The sequence below is a fragment of the Epinephelus moara genome, chromosome 6, assembly GCF_006386435.1.
Source record: "Epinephelus moara isolate mb chromosome 6, YSFRI_EMoa_1.0, whole genome shotgun sequence".
Lineage (NCBI taxonomy): Eukaryota > Metazoa > Chordata > Actinopteri > Perciformes > Serranidae > Epinephelus > Epinephelus moara.
The window spans coordinates 42,070,850-42,090,462 of NC_065511.1; the positions used below are offsets into that span (position 1 = coordinate 42,070,850).

General features: G+C 38.3%; 2 protein-coding genes and 1 long non-coding RNA gene across 5 annotated transcripts in view; all 3 read right to left on the reverse strand.

Annotated features, from left to right (window-relative positions):
- LOC126391496 (CREB-regulated transcription coactivator 2) overlaps positions 1 to 10,111 on the reverse strand; it is a 72,701-nt gene extending 62,590 nt beyond the window's left edge. For all 3 annotated transcript variants that reach the window (XM_050046330.1, XM_050046329.1, XM_050046328.1), the window contains exon 1: positions 9,906 to 10,111. In XM_050046330.1, the coding sequence (XP_049902287.1) occupies positions 9,906 to 10,079 (174 nt within the window). In that variant the 5' untranslated portion in view covers positions 10,080 to 10,111. The remainder of the gene's footprint in view (positions 1 to 9,905) is intronic.
- A 2,016-nt stretch (positions 10,112 to 12,127) lies between these two features.
- LOC126391542 (uncharacterized) lies at positions 12,128 to 13,557 on the reverse strand. The gene is made up of 2 exons (XR_007570094.1): positions 12,833 to 13,557; positions 12,128 to 12,734 (listed from the first exon to the last, which is right to left on the reverse strand). It is a non-coding gene; the product is annotated as an uncharacterized LOC126391542 (long non-coding RNA).
- A 1,224-nt stretch (positions 13,558 to 14,781) lies between these two features.
- The window catches only part of LOC126391517 (zinc transporter ZIP1-like), a 12,422-nt gene continuing 7,590 nt past the window's right edge, over positions 14,782 to 19,613 (reverse strand). The window contains exon 4 of the mRNA XM_050046362.1: positions 14,782 to 19,038. Coding sequence (XP_049902319.1) covers positions 18,349 to 19,038 — 690 coding nt within the window. The 3' untranslated portion in view covers positions 14,782 to 18,348. The remainder of the gene's footprint in view (positions 19,039 to 19,613) is intronic.

The window sequence follows — 19,613 nt, forward strand, 5'->3', positions numbered from 1 at the left end:
CCATGTAGCTTTGGATTTTTTTCTTCCTCATTAATAAAACCCTTCATTTAAAAACTGCATTTTGTGTTTACTTGTGTTATCTTTGACTAATGTTTAAATTTGTTTGATGATCTGAAACATTTAAGTGCGGAAAACATGCAAAAAAGTAAGAAATCAGGAAGGGGGCAAACACTTTTTCACACCACTGTATAAAATTAGTCAAAATGTTGCTGTCAGGCTGCCTACACTGTTTTCCATTTCAGCTTTAAAATGTTTCTGTTCCGGACCTCTGATTCCATTCAAAATATTTTAGTCTTGAACAGAATATCAGAACATGTAACCTGAAAGTAACTCTCTAACCGCAGCTTATAGCCATATTTTTTTTTTATCAGGATAGTGATCAGCAAAACTTCTCAACTCCTACGAAGTATCATCTTTAGTCTTTTCTAAACTTTCCTCAACACTGGGATGCAACATGTCACATCTGCAACAGAGCCCAGCTGATATTTGACTTCTGTGGCTTACAGTGATATTTAAAATAACCAAAATATGACGTCAATATATATTCTTTTTTCCCTGAGTAAACACATCTAACAGATGAACAACACTCAAAGATTAGAGTGACAGTAAAATGTAATGATACATTGTAAGAAAACATTGACATTTTATGTATTTCTGATATTTACGATAAAAGATACCAGATTAGAGAGACCAGATTTTATTTCTAGACTGTTTGAGACCACAGCTATCATTAAACTGCCGGTGCTAAATAATAGTGCTGAATAAAGATGGTTCAAGTGGATTTCACCTCCTGTTTATTTGTATTTGTTTGCTCATAGGACACGAAGGAAATTCCCTTGGAGATCACATACATTTTTTTGGGACTGACCAAAATTTAAGACATACTGAAAAGGGATTCATACACAGATACTGGCCGTTTTGAACACTGATTTACAATTGCACCCATTATCTTTTATTCTAAGAGCGATCCCTGATGGCGCAATGGATAAAAGAAAAGCTTACTTGCTGCATGTTCATTTATTGGTGGCAAATAAAATGATAACTATCTTGGTTGAAAGCACTGTCTCCCACCCTCCCCCAATGGCAAGACTAGTTAATGAAAGTGCACTCAATGGAAAAATAACAGCAAAACTCCAAATAAAGACAGAGGTTTTTGAATCTCCTATAATCACGTATTTTAGGTGACCAAACTGAATTGCTGTACTGATTTAATTGTAAAGTAATTGACAAAACTGATACAGACTTCTTTCAATGTACTTTTATTTATTTTTTGAGACTCTTCATGTAGATGTACGTGTTCTATTTCATGACGTAGCAGTAATGTATAATTCAAATCTGAATAAACATGTTGTTCAAGAATATAGATAATTAATTATTTTCAGCCAAAAAATAAAATATAATGTAAGAAATGTTAAAAACAAACAAACAAAGGAAATCCCCATTTATAAAATTCACCTCTGAGAAATCTTCATTTGCTTTTTGTGGGTGTATTTGTGGAAATGTTGACCTGTCCGATCAATTTAAGGAGTGCCTACGGTTTCATGTTCCACATTTTATCGTAAGTGTGTTATGCAGTGCGAGACGTGCTCTAGTCTGGTTTTGAATCAGTCTCAATCCCTCAAAGTCTTGGTCTGTATCGGTCTCGATACGGTCTGGTCTTGGTCTTGACTTGGTCTCGACTACAATGCTGCATTTTAGAATCTGGAACCATCAAATATTTGGTATTTTCACTTGAAAAAACAAAAAAAAACAAAATAGCTGCAGAATAATTAATAATTAATTAATAATTTTCTTTCATTCAACAGATCAATTAATCGACTAATTGTTGCAGCTCTTAACCCTGAAAGAACTGAATCAGTTTGAAAACACTGATTTTCACAAAAAGATCTGAGGGAAAAAAAAAAAAACCTGTTAACTAAAAGTCAACAATTTTGGTCAGAGAAAATGCCATAACTTCTCAAATGCAAGTACTTCCTGGTTTTAGTCCTACATGAAAGTAAACTGGATATAATCGAGTTTTGGACAGACATGACGTTTGATGGCATCACTGTAAAACGTGTACTTTATACTACACTTCATTATCTTAATACCTTTAGTCATTGGTTACTTTGCAGTTTCAGATTAATAATATATTCATATTTAACTATTAGTAAAGATGAATTCACAAGCTGCCCAGCATTATATAAACTCACTATAATGATCTCAAACTTTACCAGCTGTAACATCAAAGTGATGAAACCATGAATGCATCGAATAATATGCTCCAATAACACATATTACTCTAGGATACTACTTTCACTTTTGATACTACACTTTATACTTGCATGCCAGACTTTTACGTGTACTGGAATATTTCTACACTGTGGTGTTACTATAGTTACCAGTGAGAGAACTTCTTCCACCACTGGTTTTAAACTGGTGTCTCTGATTCAAACTGCCTGCGATGTTTCTGTCTGAGAGAAACAGCATATCAATACTGAACAGCTTCGACAAGAAGCTACTGCCGCTACCAACACACACACCCTGATGCTATTAGCTGATTGGACCACCCACACGCTCCTGCCGCAGTGTGTGTGTGTGTAAAGGACAGGAGTAAAAGGAATTCCCAGAAGAGACAAAACCCAAAAGGGTGGTATTGTCAGTAAATGACGGAGGAGGAGGAGGAGGAGGTGGTTTGTGTTTGTCAGAAGCCCCTTTCAGACAAACACAGCTTTGACTATCAATTATTTTCATTGTTGACTAACCAATCCATTATTCTTGCAAATCATCAATCATTTTTTGGTCACTTAATCTACAAACAAACAGTGAACAGGCGATGTGTTAAAGGACTGATCTAACAGATTAGACCTTCATCTAATAACTAAATTGATCATGAGACGAGATACATCACACTCTGCCTGATTCAGCTCGGCAGGCGACAGTGACTGATCGATCACATTGTACATTAGCTTTGCTGTAATTAATCAGAGCAGGAAGATGCAGCGTTGGGGAAATAATAAATGCCTTCTAATCTATAAAAAATTGAGTCTAATTAAATGTTCAGCAACCAGACTTCTGTCAGTCAATGGTCAGACAGACAAATGTTGTCTCAAAGGCAGAATGGATTTTCTTTTTTGAAAACTGTTCTTTGTTTTTATGCCTTTATTTAACAGCACAGGCAAAGAGTGAAGGGAAAGGTGGGAGAGACAGGGGACAACATGCAGTGAAGGCCGGCAGGTTGGACTTGAGCTCAAGCTGATGGGGTCAGGACACAGACTTCATACATGTGGCGCACAATCTACCAGGTGAGCTACTGAGGTGACAATAAAAAAGAATGAGAAAGGATGTGTCATTTTGTAAACACAGCATTCAAAGACGGCCCCTCCTTCTGGCTCCTCTTCACCGTGTGATTATGATCACGTACCTGAGGCCTGACCTCATGCATAAACATGTACACACAAAAACCATGTGTCTGCCTTTTCCCACAGATAAACTGGTTTTTATAAAGAAAGAATGTGCAGTGAGAATGCACACAAGGTTTTGGCTGAGATAGCTGCAGGTGAGATGAAGAGGACGAGATTAAATATAATTGAGAGGCAGATAACTTTGTTTTTTAAGACTGTTTGCCACTTTCACAGATTGTGTAATTTTTCACAATTATTTATGACTGATGAACTCATCTTTTGTTATTCACATTCATCTCCCTGTTAGTGATCATTTAATATTATCCTGTGAGGCACTTTGTAAAGTCAGTCTCAACATGAGCACCATTTGAATGAATCTCTGATCATCCTGACGTTTAACAATAATGACGATTGAGATTTCACTGCAGCGATGGTTTGCAGAACTGTGATGAATTAGTGGTACAAACGCTACAGATAGCCACAGCAGTGTGTAACAACAGCTGCTCTGGCACCATTGAAATACCTCACCGATGCGACACAGTCTGTAAAACGAATTTCTCATTGACCGGTCTGATGAGCGCAGGAGGGGCACAGGTATCGATATGCAAACAGATGTTTAAGAGCATTTCTACATCCATTTATGGCAAACTGTGCATGTGGAAATGAGGCTTGTGCACGTACACCCAGCGCCACAATTATAAATATTTATAAAACAAAATGAGGTGCACACAAGGCTTTGTAAATCTTAAGAAAAGAAGCTGTGTGCATATTTCTGCCTTTGTGCGTAGACGCAGTTTTAGTCATGAATCTACCCAGTTTTGTGCGACTGGCTCCTGGTCCAGGGGCATACATGTGGTTGCACTGGGGCCTGTGGGGTGGGAGTGTGCACCTTATAACCAGTAACTAGCGCGCATTAGGCCCGTCACAATGTGTGGGGCCAGTGGAAACTACCTTACACCACAGCCCTGGTCGCTATGTTTTCATCAAGTCCTGCCCTCACACCCTGCACACAGTTATTGGCTGGGGGCTACACAGCACTGTCAGAGGGTTGACACCCCAAAAATAATACAAAATGCAAAATAAGAAAATCCAGGCAGAGAGCAGCATTTCTGTAGTTAGAGACAACGCCACACTTCTAGCAGATCATAAGTGATGATTGAGGAAATATTCTTATACGAGTCTATACATCGCTTTTTAGGAATATCCTAATCATTACACCTTCACTCATCAGGCTTTGATTACATCTTCTCAGGAAACTGTTGATTCAACTTTGTGGTCATTTTGGAGGCTGTAGTGTTAGTAGTGCACCCTAAATATTGTTTCTAGTAGCAAACAAAAAAATGTGGGGGGAAAAAAACCCTGTTATAAATTCCCACAGGCCAAATGTTTCAGATTTTATTCAACCAATAGTCGAAAACCCAAAGATATGAACTTCACTGTCATATCTTACAAAAAAAAACAAAACGTATGTCCTCACATTAACTTCTATTTAGTCTTCATTTACTTTCATTCTTTATTTAGTCTTCCCGCGTGGACATAAATAATCACCTCTCAGCATAAAGCAACACAGTTTCAAACACTGAACATCATGCTCTTCATGATGGTGGAATTTATCACAGGGCTGTTGGGTTAGACTGCATCAATTTTAGCTAGGTGTACCTAATAAACTGGTGACTCAGCCTGCACTGATATTGGAAAATTTCCTTCTTCACGTTGTGGTATTAATTAAAGACGTATCACCTCACCCGCGTGCAGATCCTGTCTGAAGGAGACTGAAGACATTAACTGCGACTCAGCTCAGCGATGACCTCAGATCTGTGTCATTAAAATGCTGATTCATTCAAGCTGCTTCACCTGCGACGCAGCTGACACAACTTCAACACAACTTCAACACAACTCATTCAGGAAGGCCACATGACTTCTAGAAAAACCCTCCTGCTGAATGAGTCTTTCTGCCACCTGAAACTGAGGCACACTTGGTCCAAATGTGTCAGAGGCAGCGCTGCACAATTTATGACTAAAAACAATAACCCAGAGCACTTCCTTCAACACTCAGATCACAATCATGTCGGCAGGGCTGTGGGGTCAAACCTCAGCACCGAGCACTGACTTATAAAAACTGGTTAAGTGCTGGTCATGCTCACTTATTCTCTGAATCAGATAAGTCTGGTCCTTCATGGCCTTCTGGTAAACTTCAAACTGCCAACACACCAACACAACCATACTCAACCATAGTGAGAAAACATTTTTACATGTCGCGGCCTCCACACCCAGCAGCCAGCAGCCAACAGCATCAACTCACAATAAACCAGGAAAGACCCAACTAGTAATACTAGTTATAGTACCAGCTCTTGTGTCGTTTCTTTTTCTCTGCTGAAATACTACATGGTTTCATATCTGCTGTGTGGGAATGTTTAAACACAGTTATTGAGGAAATTGCATCACATAAGCACAAAACTGATAAAAGATTAAAGCCAGAAAATTAGATTTTGTAAAAAGGGTCTATTTCTGTTGTGGTATGCTGAGTACTGGGACAAAATACATGGTGATAAATTGTGATTTATTACCTTTTTTCAGCTGCAAATTATGTCCCCAATGGAAAACTTTGTCAACATCTGTTTTATCTAATAAGATAACGTTTTCAGTCTGTTCATCTCACTTCTGCTCATATTCATTGCAGCCAAATGTATCTCGTGTACTGAAAAAGCAATGATCATGTTATTCTAGCTTCCATACTCTGCACTGTGTGACGAAACAATATGCAAAAAGAGAAATGTCAATTTATTTAAAACATCCGTGCACAAAACGAAGGGTGCTCAAAGTGCAAAAAATAATTAAAAGTGATTAAAAACAGCAGCAAACATTTCAGTCCTTGATGATCATCAGTGCTGACAGGACTGAAACTTTTGCTGCTGTTTTTAATCACTTTGATTATTATTTTTTGCACATTGAGCGCCTTTTTTTGTGCACGGATGTTGATCTCCGCCTGTGAAACTTTTTTTGGCTCGGTTGTCCATTGAACGCCCCCAAGATAAACTTTTTGTTGCCCTAGGTAGGCGCAGTTTCACAGCAGCCATAAGACGATATGATATTGCCATGCTGTATCGATTGCTTTCCCAACCCCTGCTCTCAATATTAGGTATTAAGGTATCGTGTTCATTGGTCTTGTGCTTCAGTGCTGAACATTACCAAACCATTATTCAATTTAAGATGCACAAACCAGTCATACACACAGTAAACCTGGAGCTTTACCTGAGGAGCCAAGTGGGCAGAGCAGGGTTATTCAGCCTAGTGTTGTAAAAATATCAATTTGTCAATACATATCGATACTGAATATTTTAAACAGTTTCAATGCTCATTTTCCATAGTATCAATTAGGGATGATAACGATTAATCAATGAGCGTTAAGAATTTAATCAAACTAAATATAATCTCAATAAAAATCTGATTCTGAAATCTAAACAATAAATGGGGTCGGGAAAAAGAGCGCAGCGGCGACACTGGATAATGAAGCTGACAAAGCGATGCATTATTCAGTTATATTCATTGTAGCCCTCCACATCTTAAAATTATTTACAGGCTATGTAATGCTGTCACTTTGATTTGGTATTGTTTGATTTATTGATTGTTGATGTTACCAATGATTGATTTAGGTCCAGGTAAAGCAAAATCAGTGATTTCTTTCTAAACACATAGCCTTGTTATATTTCTCTTTTATTGACAATTTTTAAATGTATCCTCTCAATGTCATTTTTTCTTCTATCTAGAAGGGTATCAAATATCAGTTTTTTCATGTTTTTGTATCTAAGGGTGCATTCACACCAGGATAGTCTGGGGGACTCTGGTTCGGTTCACTTTCACACTGCACTTTTTAAAGCGGACCAAACCGCCTGGACAACGTTACGCAGTTACAACAGCTGCTCGTTTGGGAGCGGTACTGCCCGAAACGACCACTGACCAGGAAGAAAAAAAGCACAAGGAAGAAGAAAACCCGGCTCCTGTACGAACCTCTTTGTTGTTTACGATCCGAGCCCACACCGTAAGTCACTGCGTCGGGCTACAATCAGGCTGATATCATGTAGTGTGAATCAGGCATAAGTCTACTATCATATCGCCCAACCCCGGTGCCCTCTGACCTACATGTTCATAACACTGAACTCAGTAGTACTAATAACATTAGGGCTTGTTATCTTCCCAATTAACTGATTAATCGTTTTGTCAATAAAATCTCAGAAAGCAGTGAAACACACCCTGCTGTGTGATGTCTTTAAACAGTGTGTTTATTCTGAGCAACAGTGCAAAAATCCAAAGCTTTTCATTTTATTATCATGTATGACAAAGAAAAGCATCAAATTATCATATTTAAGAGTCATAAAACATCATGTTTGGATTTGTTGTTTAAAAATGACTAAAATAATTAAACAATTATCGAAATAGTCTGCCGTTAACTTTCTGTCAAACAACCAAAACCACATGCCACAAAAACAGTTTCTTCCCGACTGCAGTGAGTCTCATCAACGAGGCTGAGACCCACACCAACACAGACTCTGATACCCCACCCTCCAAAAAAGTGTTAGTCATATCTTTATTGCAATTTTCCTTTTCTAAATATATGCTCTAGAGTATATAAGAACTTTACCTTATTCTTATTCTTCACAGGTTTATTGTTTGTCTTTATATATGCACCAAAAAACCAAAGCAAATTCCTTGTAAGTGATTCTGATTCTCACTAATCGATTAATCAACTAATTGCGGCAGCTCTGACTAATATTAATAATACGAAGGAAAGAAATTTTTCTATGTCTGTCGTCTGCGTAGTGACAACTCTCTCACCTGAAGCTACATCTGTGTACGGGAAGCAAACAGCAGTTAATCACAGCGAGCAGAAGCAAACACAGGCTGTGATTGGACAGACAGTTCACCTGTCAACACGCAGCCAGCGCCTGATTTACTGCACCAGAGCCACACTAAAATCACTCCTGATAAAGTCTGTTGAAAATTAATATACAATTAAAACACAGACCAATTTAAGACCAGCACACCAACAGACCACCATGCACCACTGCTGCCTAAAATAAAAAAATAATAACAGCTTTACCGGAGATATTTAAAACTCCCATTTAAAGCAGGAACAATGTTTCACCATTTAGCCAAAACTAATCAATTTATATTAATATACAAAACAAGAACAAAGCAAAAACTCTGCCAAGTTTGTTGTTTGTCATGTTTAACTGCCTCCTGTTTGTGTTTGATTATTAATGTAGCTGCCATATAAAATAATTTCCTGTAAAGACCAATAAAGTATATATCTACCTATCTATATCACATATTATATATATATATATATATATATATATATATATAACTTAGATAAATATTAGTCCTGATACCATCCAGTCAGGGTTCAGCTGAAGGAGAAGTCACCTCAGGAGTTTTGCTCCTTGTCCTAACTTCACCTTTTACCAGTCAAGATTCAACATGCTCTGTAGTGTGTAAGAGGCCTTAAATAAATTCAAATTAAGCAAATTAATTAAATATGTCAGAATAAACTTGGTTATTCTGTCTTTTACTGACATCTCCTGCAGGAGCCAGACGCCTCCGGTGCTACAGTATGAAACCAACACATCCTGGTTTAGCTAACGTTGCTAACAACCACTTAGCATTTGTGTCAGTGTAAATTCACTCTGGTAATCAGCTGTGTATTTAGCGTTTACACTGCTAACTGTATGCATAATGTATCAAGCTAGCTGAGCAGAAACCTCGATAAACACGTCCCAACTTCAATGTTAACACCGTCACGCCAAATTCCATTTTATAAAACGACAATATAAAGTCAGCGCTCTTGTGACGGATGTCCGCAACATAAATCACGCTTTCAAGTCCGTAAAATGCGCAGTTTGAGTCTATTATTCACATCGGCATAGCTCAAATTCACCAAAACAAACACAATCCTTAAAAAACTAACTTTTTATGAGGTGTAAGCTTATCAGTACATGTTAACTTGGCTCCCCCAGTAGAGGCGTGATACAGTCTGAAAGCTTTGATTGTGCTGTTATGTGTCTCATATGTATGCCGAATTTCTCAGAAGAACAACATAATTTGAAAAGTGTCTTAATTTGTGTTGAATTGTTTCTTACATGCGTGGCAGAGAGTAACGCCACGTTAAAGTGTGAGATTTTTGAACGGGATTCAGCGGGACGTTCCCTCCGCGGTAAGCAGGGTGACAGCGACGTTCACGTAACATAGTAAACAAGCCAACTTAGCCCTCGCAGCTAATGCTTGCTAACTACGCTAACGACGTATCGGAAATGGACAACATTTTCTGCTGACGCTACGTACCAAACAAAAACTACACACTTAGTCGTGTTACGTTTATATTAACTATGAATGCATCAATTCAAAGCAGAGCGCTGTGTAGAGGCAGCGGTTAATGTTATGGTTATGGAGCCTGACAAGCCCAGGCAAGGCCTCTCTTCCTCCGGGCAGCTCTCCTCCTCCTGCCTCCGTCTCAGACTTACTTACCCTGGTCGAGGTGATGTCCATCATAACCTCCTGGAACGCGGCTGTCTCCTCGGCTTGTCGCTGGGTATGCAGCGCTATCTTCTCGCTAAACTTTCGGGGGTTGGAAGCCCCGGACCCGGCGCCCGAGGTGGGTCCGGGTCCGGGTCCACAGCCGCCTGTACCCGTCGCAGACATCTTCACCGAGCGGACGGGACGACTTGACGTAGTGGAATGATTTTCACCACAGAGAGGCGGGAGCGTGAAGAGCTCTCACTCCGCTGCTTCTTCCGGGGACCGAAAATGTCGCTCAGTGGGAGCTGTGGATTTCACAATAGATGAGCAACGAAATGTTTTTTTATGTTTTCATAAATTTTATTGAACAAATTGCACATATCACCAGTTTTAACAGTAACAATAAGCATAGTGCAAACAATAAAAAAATAATGGTTGAATAAATTAAAAAAGGAAAAAAGAAACTGAAGACACATTAGAGACACGTCTGTGACTCATAGATGGACACAAAGGGATCCAGTACAAAATCCAAAGCTTATTCCCAGAGAAAAGTTCTTTCACAAGAGCTTATACCTCATTTCAGTTACATATTCTACAGTTAATGCATGTCAGTAGAGTTTTTATGGCCTTTTAATTGGTGCAAAATTTAATAGTATTGATGTAATTTTCAGTCTTAATAAAACACTGCAAATAAGCACCAAAGCTGCAGTAATGGTAGCCTGATAACTGTAGTTGAAATATAGCCAGCGATGCATGATGCCCAGTTTAGTGAACATATGATTAATTGTAGTTTCCTCCCAACATATAATCAATATTTTGAAAGTTTAACAACAGTATCACTCCTCAGATATAACTTGATGCTACCAGATTTATTTTTACCTACCAGAGTCTCCTATTATACAAGGATTGGCATGACGCACTAGGGTCCGCTGTGGTGACTTAAATGCAGCTGTAGCATCAAAACTCATGCATGTACAAGAAAATGGCTTTTAAGAACAAAATTTAAATTAAAAATAATATTTGGATATGACTTTGTGCAAGATGATGATGGTGCATAAACCAACACACAGCTGGGAGAAATAAATTGGCGCAGAAGCCAGTTTTGTTGTTGTTGTAGAACAAAAATGAAACTAACTTTCCTTCAGGATTTTAATTTCAGGATGTTTTCATTCAGCAAGCCAGATAAAATGTTGGCTATTTCTAGACAGCTAGCTGTTAAAACTACAGCACTATGCTACTGATATATGTAGAAATGAACTATATGACGTCACACATGACTATATTCTAGATAACTGAACTAGATAATATTCTGAGGCAGGATGCCCCTGGAGGTTTTCGCCCACTTTCTGAGGGGGGCTTCTTGCCCCAAAGTGTCTAACTTCATTTCATTTATTTATTTTCTTTACTTCACTTTATATAAAAAGCGTTTGCTGTCCAACTTAATATAAATACATAGATTGCTATTTTCCAGTGACAAAAATAAACCAGTTCACCCTAAAATTGTTCTGGTGGGATAAATTTCAAGAATGCAGCAGTTCAGATTAGAAATATTCATGCACACACACCCCACCCTCCCTGATGCCCAAGAAGTGAATAAAATAAGGGAAAGAGAAAAAAAAGAGAATAAATAGAAATAATAATAATAATAATAATAATAAATTTAACATATAAAAAATACAATACAAACATTAAAGGGTAAGTTTTAAAAATCTAAAAAAAACCTAGCTTTTGTGAAGGTGACATAATAATAATAATAATAATAATAATAGTAATAAAATAAAAAAAACAACAACAAAGTCACACCCAGGCCAGCCCACTCCTCTGACAAGTAATGAACAGTCCCTAAAAAGTAGAGAAAAAATTGTTTCCAACATTAAACTGTGTTAAAATCACGTGTTATTTACACAGGATACATAAACTTCCTTTTTATTTTTAATGATACAGATTTTAAATTTGACTAATTTTGAAAAATAAAAAAAATAAAAATGATAAACTAGCAAAAAACTATTAGATTATTTTGACATTTCAGTTTCTTTATTTTCCCTACATTTTATTTATTTGTTGTTCAATTGAATTTATTTTCATATTATATTATCATCTTATGATTTTTTTCTACAACTTTTATACTAAAAATTCTGGAACGTAAAAACTTTCTGTATTGAATGATTCAATAAAGTTTGTGGGGAAAAAACAAACAAAAATCAACCAATAAAATTAAGCTGTTGTCTGTGATAAAAAGTTACAAGTTACTGAGTTACACACGACTGGAAAAATAATAAAAACATGTCATAAATTATAAAATATAAAAAACAAAACAAATAAGAATTAAATAGAATATAAATAAAACATAACCATTGTTCGCTAAAGCTTCTACATCATCCCAAATACTTGATAAAAATAGGCTGAATAAATAAAAATAGCCCATAACTATAGGTTTTGTTATATTGCATCATTTCCTACCAATATGCGAAATTAAAAAATCGTGCTGCCTACAAACTGCCAAAATATTGTAGTCTCAATATTAATGACTTAATTTATGTGCTTTATATAAATCAATACTAAAGCTCCTGCTCCAGAGCGACAGACCTCATATGTCAAACATGTATCAGACACAGAGGAGGGCAGGTTTGTTTCACACTTTGGTCTCCATGGTCACAGCTGCTCCTCTGCAGAGTGTGTGTGAGGTCAAACAGGAACAGGAGGTGTGAACGCCCACTCTCACAAACAGAGTGCGGATCAACACACCGCGTGAGTCATCCTGTCCAACACACACCAGCTTTGATATGTGGGGTGAAAGTGGCAGCGCGCCTCCTGCCGGCGGATCCGAGTCACTGCACACTGACGAGTCCAAAACACTCGAGTCAACTTCCTGTGTGTAATTACAGTGTCGTGATTAAAATGTGAGTCTGTGTTCATCCATGTTGTTGGAGTTTTACCTGCTCCAGCTTCATCAGAGAAGGGTCAGAGGGTCAGAGGTCAGGGGTCAGAGGTCTGGAGCTGGCGGGAGTTCTTCTTCTTCTTCTTCTTCTTCTTCTTCTTCTTCTTCTTCTTCTTCTGCTCCAACCACAGGCATGTTAATTAGCAGTGAGGCATTTCAGCCCAAAGCAGAGGACAGTGAGTGAAAACTCAAAGCATCGGGTAAAACAAACAAACACAAACAAACAAACACAAACAAACAAACAAAAATGTATGAACAAGTTAAAATAACTTTTTACTTTCTAACTTCTTTGAGGGAAAAACCCTGTTTGTTATTGTCCAGCTTGACAAAGAGTGAATAAGAATTCTTAAATTTAAAGATTGACGAAAGGTTGAGGCCAAATTAATCAAAAACATAAATACTTTTCTGAAACCAAACCATATTGTTCAACATTTAAGCATTATAAATACATATTAGGCCACTTCATAGACATTAAAGGAGAGTATTCCTCATAGTAGGCTTTTTTTTTTTACTTTTAAAAAAAAGTATTTAAAAGTATAAAAAAAATGTACCTGTGGCTGAAAATATAAAATAAATTGCATCTAGCCTTCTATGTACATGTGCAACCAACTTTTTTCTCACAATATTTCACAGATAAACAAAAAAATAAAATAAAAAGAGAGAAAAAGACAGAATTAAAAAAAAATTTAGTTTAGTTTAACATGAGTAATAATAATAATAATAATAATGATAATAATGATGATGGTATACATAAATAAATAAATAAATAAAGTTAGCTTTTCTCATAGTTGTAAGATACTGACCTCATTAATTTGAAATTATTTCTTTTAATTCCAATAATATAATAACAATAACACTAATAATAATAATAATACTGGTAATGATTGATTTTGTTTAATTTCTCTGGTGCTGATAAAAACTATTCAGCTGTTGTCTTAAAGTATTTTTAAATTTAGTTGAGGCATTAAAATGTGTGAATGTTCTGTATTAACATTTCAGCAACACTGAAAATTTGGAGATAAATATTAACTTCCAGTGTTCCAAACTTCTTTTTTCTTAAAATGTTTTTACTTATTTGTTTTTATGGAAGAGTTAAACTTTTTTTCTTCTATTTTGTTAAAGAATAAATGACAATTATTAGTTTATTTACTATATTTAAAAAAAATAAAAAAAAACTTCTCCATTTTCATGAAGTTCATTTTGGTTGAGGAACATAAAAACACCAGGGAAATATTTGTATATATAATTATTTTTTGTATTTCTATTTACTACTATTAATTAAAAAATAAAATAATTATAAATGTAAAAAATATAAACTGTGCCTTTTGCTAAAAATATAAAAGAAACTGGTTTTCCATGAGCTGTGAGACAATAACAGTTTTAAGAAATACTACTACTACTACTACTACTACTACTACTACTACTAATAATAATAATAATAATAATTGTAAACAAGCAGTCAAGATTTGATTTCATTAATTGTCTCTGACACTGACAGAGACTATTAAACTGTTTTCTTGAGGTATTTTTACACTTGAAGAAATTACTACATAGTTATGTGAATATTCTGTAACAGCATTTCAGCCATACTGAAAATTTGGAGATAATGTTGATATTGATATTTAAAAAAAACAACAAAAACTAAACTAAAAAGCAAATTATACTTCTTACTTTTATAATCTTGATGCAACTTTTACAAAGTTATTGTTTTTTAAGGAAGAGTCAAACTTCTTTCACCCATTTTCTATTTTTTGTTAAATGTATGAACTCATGACAGAAGAATTACTAGATTATTTACTCACTTTTCTAAGAACATCTCCACTTTTTTCATACTAATGTTTTATAATTTCATTTAAATTGCGGAAAATAACTAAAATTAAGACATTTTTGGTGAATAATTTGTCAGAAATGTTCATATTAAAGCAACAAATGAAGAATCTGAGTCACTTTGTGATCTGAAAAACTATTTTATGTTGAATTCTTTCACACATCATCATCATCACAATACAAAATATGACATATTTCACACATTCAACACGAGGATTAAAATGCTGCGGTCGTTAAAATGACTTTGGATCAAAGACTTTGGTGTTTTAATTACAAAAATACATTTCTGTTGTCTAAAACTCTTCGCTGACATCACGTCAGCATCATCTTGATGATTTCTGCACAACATTTATGATCTTTCTCTGCTCATTAAACTGAATGAAGTTAAAGTAAATCAAAGCTGATCTTGAATAGGAGATACGAGGTTTCCAGGCAGCAGTGTGGTAAATTCCCTCTGACCGAACAACAACAAGCGTCTCATTGTCCAGCTCAGCGTTTCTCTGCAGCCGCGGCAAAATAAAAGACTTGTTTTCTACTGAAGTGAAAAGAGGAAAATTTCCCGCTGAACACAAAGACAAAGAGTTGATTTGTTTCTGTCTCGTCACAGAAGAAGAAGAAGAAGAAGAAGAAGGAGAGAAACGACAGATTCAAACTGTCTGCAGATCTGCCAGGAAACATTTCACAGATACAAACTCAACAGTTTCATCCAGTCACAGATATTTGGTTGTTTGTGGAGATAAATATGACCTCTGTGATGACGTGAGAAGTTGGAGACGGACACTAATGAGCTGCTTGCTGACACTCGTATCCCACAATGCCCCTGTGCATGAAGAACTCACATCTGATCTGATAGTTCAGGGTTCAGGCTGGGGTCAGGGGTCAGGGGTCAGTGAACGCACCACAGTACAGGAGAAAAACTAAAGCTAAAATAAGTTACGTAAACTTATTTAAAACTATCTAAGGAGAGACACCTCAGGTGATCAGGGTACTTACTTTAAATTACAAGTTTCCATCGTCAGTGCGTCTAACTTTGCTGATCTGCTCCAGTGATATTTTATCTTTATTTTATTTTTATTGTTCTTTGTGTTTCTTGAAACACGTTTTCATATAGTTTTGCTGTTGTTAAACGTGGTCCCCAATCAGTCAATCAGTCAATCAATATGTTTACCATGGAGACATGCAAGAACAATATCCTCACTGTGACCTCGTCACATGTCCACGTTTGGTCATGGACTTTCCACGTCCACATATGACGTCCAAGGTACCCTGGGTGTGTTGGTTGTTGACGTTCTGGGACGCCGTGTCAACTTCAGCCTGTTACATGCATTGTCTGTTTTCAAAATACACTTCTGTTTTCACAGGAAATGTACATTTTGCATTAAGTCTCTTTCAAAATAAAAGCACTCTGTCCGTTCAACAACGCAAACAACAGACACATGGTTGGGTTTAGGAAAAAAGAACAGGGTTTGGCTTTAGAATCTTACAGGACACAAACACCACTCTCTCAGGTGAAAGTCCATGTTTGTTGGACCCATCCGGCACCACTCCCACCCGCCCTAGTCGGACTTTTGGCTCCTTAACTTTCATTCTTGTTTCACTGTTTCCCCCCTAACGCTGCAGAGTTCCATTAAACTATACGACTGGTTGCGTATCATGCCAATGTTAAAGGACGACTTTTTTCGCCAGTGTTTGACGCTGCAAGTCACTGCCCAAGCACCAGATTTCAACAACTTTGAAGTGAGACTGGGTTGGTGAGAAAAACTGAATTACAAATAGTCGTATTGTGGGTGAAGAATTCCTTTAAAGCACCAAAAGTAAAAGTACTCATTATGCAGAATGACTCACTTTAGAATAATAAACATTTTTCTAATTGTTTTATAGACTGCTGGGTACTTTAATCTGTAGTTATACATTATTATTTATTAGAGATAAGCTGCAAAGTAACTAAAGTACAAAGTAGCAGAACTTACATTAAGTGCAAGCACCTCAAAACTTGAGTAAATGCACGGAGTAACTTTCCACCACTGAGCATGACACTGTTTGATACTGAAATCACAGATTCTAGGTGGCAATTTACTTTAATTCATGTCGTCATGGAGCGCCAGATGAAGTCTACATTACTGAAGGCCTTTACACACACTGAGAGCGACACATGGATGACACAAAATGCAAAATACTCGCTCACATCAAAACTATTGATACCAGCAGTGATGCAAACTTGCAACAGGTCAGCCACTGTGGTGACATAACATAGTGGCGTCACGTTTGTTACAAACAACGTGATTGGTTAATGTCTTTCTTGCAGAACAATATAGCTAAAAAAAATATAGACCTTTCTCTGACAAAATGACACCCTTTTTCACTGGGTGATATTGTCAATCTGTGAAAAGGTACACATGACATAAATGATAGTTTGAAAAAATGTATTGACGTGCAAATAGACCCTTTTACTATTGGTAAACAGTGTGATGTTTTTTGGTGGGCGGGGCTTAGCTGGAGGCAAAACAGTTATCCACAGACGTTAGCTAGCAACTTCTGTTGTCTTGTTTTAGACGATGGAGGAAGATGATGTGAGTGGTGCGTTCAGAAACACTCACTGTGAGTGTGGGAGCGCACTCTGACACAAACTGGAGCGTTGATAAATTGGGAGCGCTGTCTGAATGTAGCGTTGGGTTATCCAGAGCAGCGCACTCTCAGAGTGGCAGAGCGCACTCTGGACACTCTGTCTGTGGAGACGGAGCAGCAGAGCGCCGAGCGGAGTGAATGTGTGATTAACTTAACCGTTGGTTCATTCATGTAGAAATATAACGCTCCGTTTCTTCCACCAACAGGGCTCTCATTTTAGTGTAGAGCGTCAGACTGAATTTACCAACGCACCATGTCAGGTCACTCACTCTCCGGGACCGCCAGTGTTACTTGAATAAGTAAACACTGACCAACGGGACCAGACTGGCCGACCCGTATGCTCTCACTCAGTGGATGGATGATGTCACAGGAAGCCAATCTTACAAAGGAGGACCACACTTGTTTGTTTTGCTATGGAAGCTAACGTTAGCTAATGTGCTAAAAAGTTAGCGTTCCAGAGAAATCCAATATTCCTCTTAATCCCTCCCCAGTTTCTGATGAGGTGGACATGATAACCCTTAATACACATAACCTTATTCATCCCTACAACAGGAAATACTTTTTCCCTAACCTGATATGAAGTGTGCGCTGCACATGTGAGCATTTTTGATGATGGCCTCCGTCCAGTCCTTTGGTCTTATCACATTTAACCATAGTTGTCTTTGTTTTTGTTGACGGGCAGTGGCGGCTGGTTTTGAGCCATGACTCCTTCTATTCTGGCTCCCAATAACACAACAAGACAAACACATTTTAACACTCCTATGGAGCCTACAGCCCTGTGGGGGAGAGGCAGCTGCACCTCCAGCTGACAACATGACTCATTGTGACGTCTATAAATCGCATGAACAAAACCCTGTGTGCGAGCGCCTGCACGTGTTTGATTTCTACAACACGTTTTCATTATTTCCCTCGATGTTAAAGACCTTGAAAAGATGGATGCCTGATTCTGACCTGTTTTCATGATGAACACTGTCACATGGCAGCAGATGAGACGCTGGCCGTCAAACGTGTAAACTCCTTTTATGACTTTCTGACATTTTTGCTGGATGTCTGTTTCCATGGTTACATTTTAATGAAGAGCACGGCAGTGACGACAGCGAAGCCCACCAGCAGCATGGCCACCTTGGGGATGCGGTTCTTGCCGGAGCTGAGCTCGTGCGGCAGGATCTCCATGAAGGTGATGTAGATGAAGGTTCCGGCTGCCAGCCCCTCCAGCGTGCAGCGAGCCAGCTGGTGCTGCGGGGACGCCTTGGTCTCGGTGAGGGCGATGCCCGCACCGATGCCCAGCGGAGACATGACGGCGAACAGCAGCAGGCAGCCGGCCACCACCGACCGCCGCAGCCGTCCCTGACTCAGCTTAAAGGCCAGGCTGAAGGAAATGATGCTCTTGTGGATCATCAGCGCCAGGCAGATCTCCAGCACCTCCTTCCCCTCCTCCAGCAGCCCCACCGCCAAACCCTCAAACACTGAGTGTAGAGACAGCGAGAAGACCAGGATGAAGGCGCGCAGGGCAGACTGGGAGCCAAAGTCCACGTGGAAGTGACCGCCATCGGACTCGTCTGAGCCACGGCGGCGGTGGGAGTGGTGACGACTGTTCCTGTCATTCGCCTGGATGGTGGAGTCCACCAGCAGAGCCCGGCGCTCCTCTGAGTGAGACGACGATTGGTCTTTGAAGGCCAGGACGATCTGCTCCAGGACCAGGACCAGGAAGAAGCCCATGGCCATGATGAACTCCGGCAGAGGGAACTGGAGCTGCGAGGAGAGAAGAAGAACAAAGTGTCGTGCAGCTGAACCACAAACTGTTGGTCTGCATCTGTCTCAGTCAAACACATTTCAAAACCTCAACCAAGACTCAGATCAGAATAAAGGCCACGTTTTATCTGTGGAAAACAACATCGACTGTTCCAAGACAGACGTTCTATAACCTTCAGCAGTACAGTTCGTGACTCCAAATGACTTAAAGAAAAAGCTTCTACAAAACTTCACTACCCAGAAATCTTGAGCAGTGATGTCAGTAAAACGATCTGTGATGCTTTATCAGACGAGATGTGATGCTCAAGTCTGCTGAATAAAAAGCAGCTGGAACAACTTAAAACAGCTGTTTTTTGGATGTGGATTTGTACGACAGTAATTGCTGAAGTTGAACCACATGCCAGAACTTTATTTGGACTTTAAAGGGAAGTTTCGGTTTATTTCAACCTGTCTCCTATCGTCCTAAATTTGTTTCAAGTGACTAGTGACATAAAAATAATAGTTAGCATGTTAGCCGTTAGCCTAGATACAGCCGGGGCGCATAGTAGCGTCAGACCTGTTAAAACGTAAGTGAA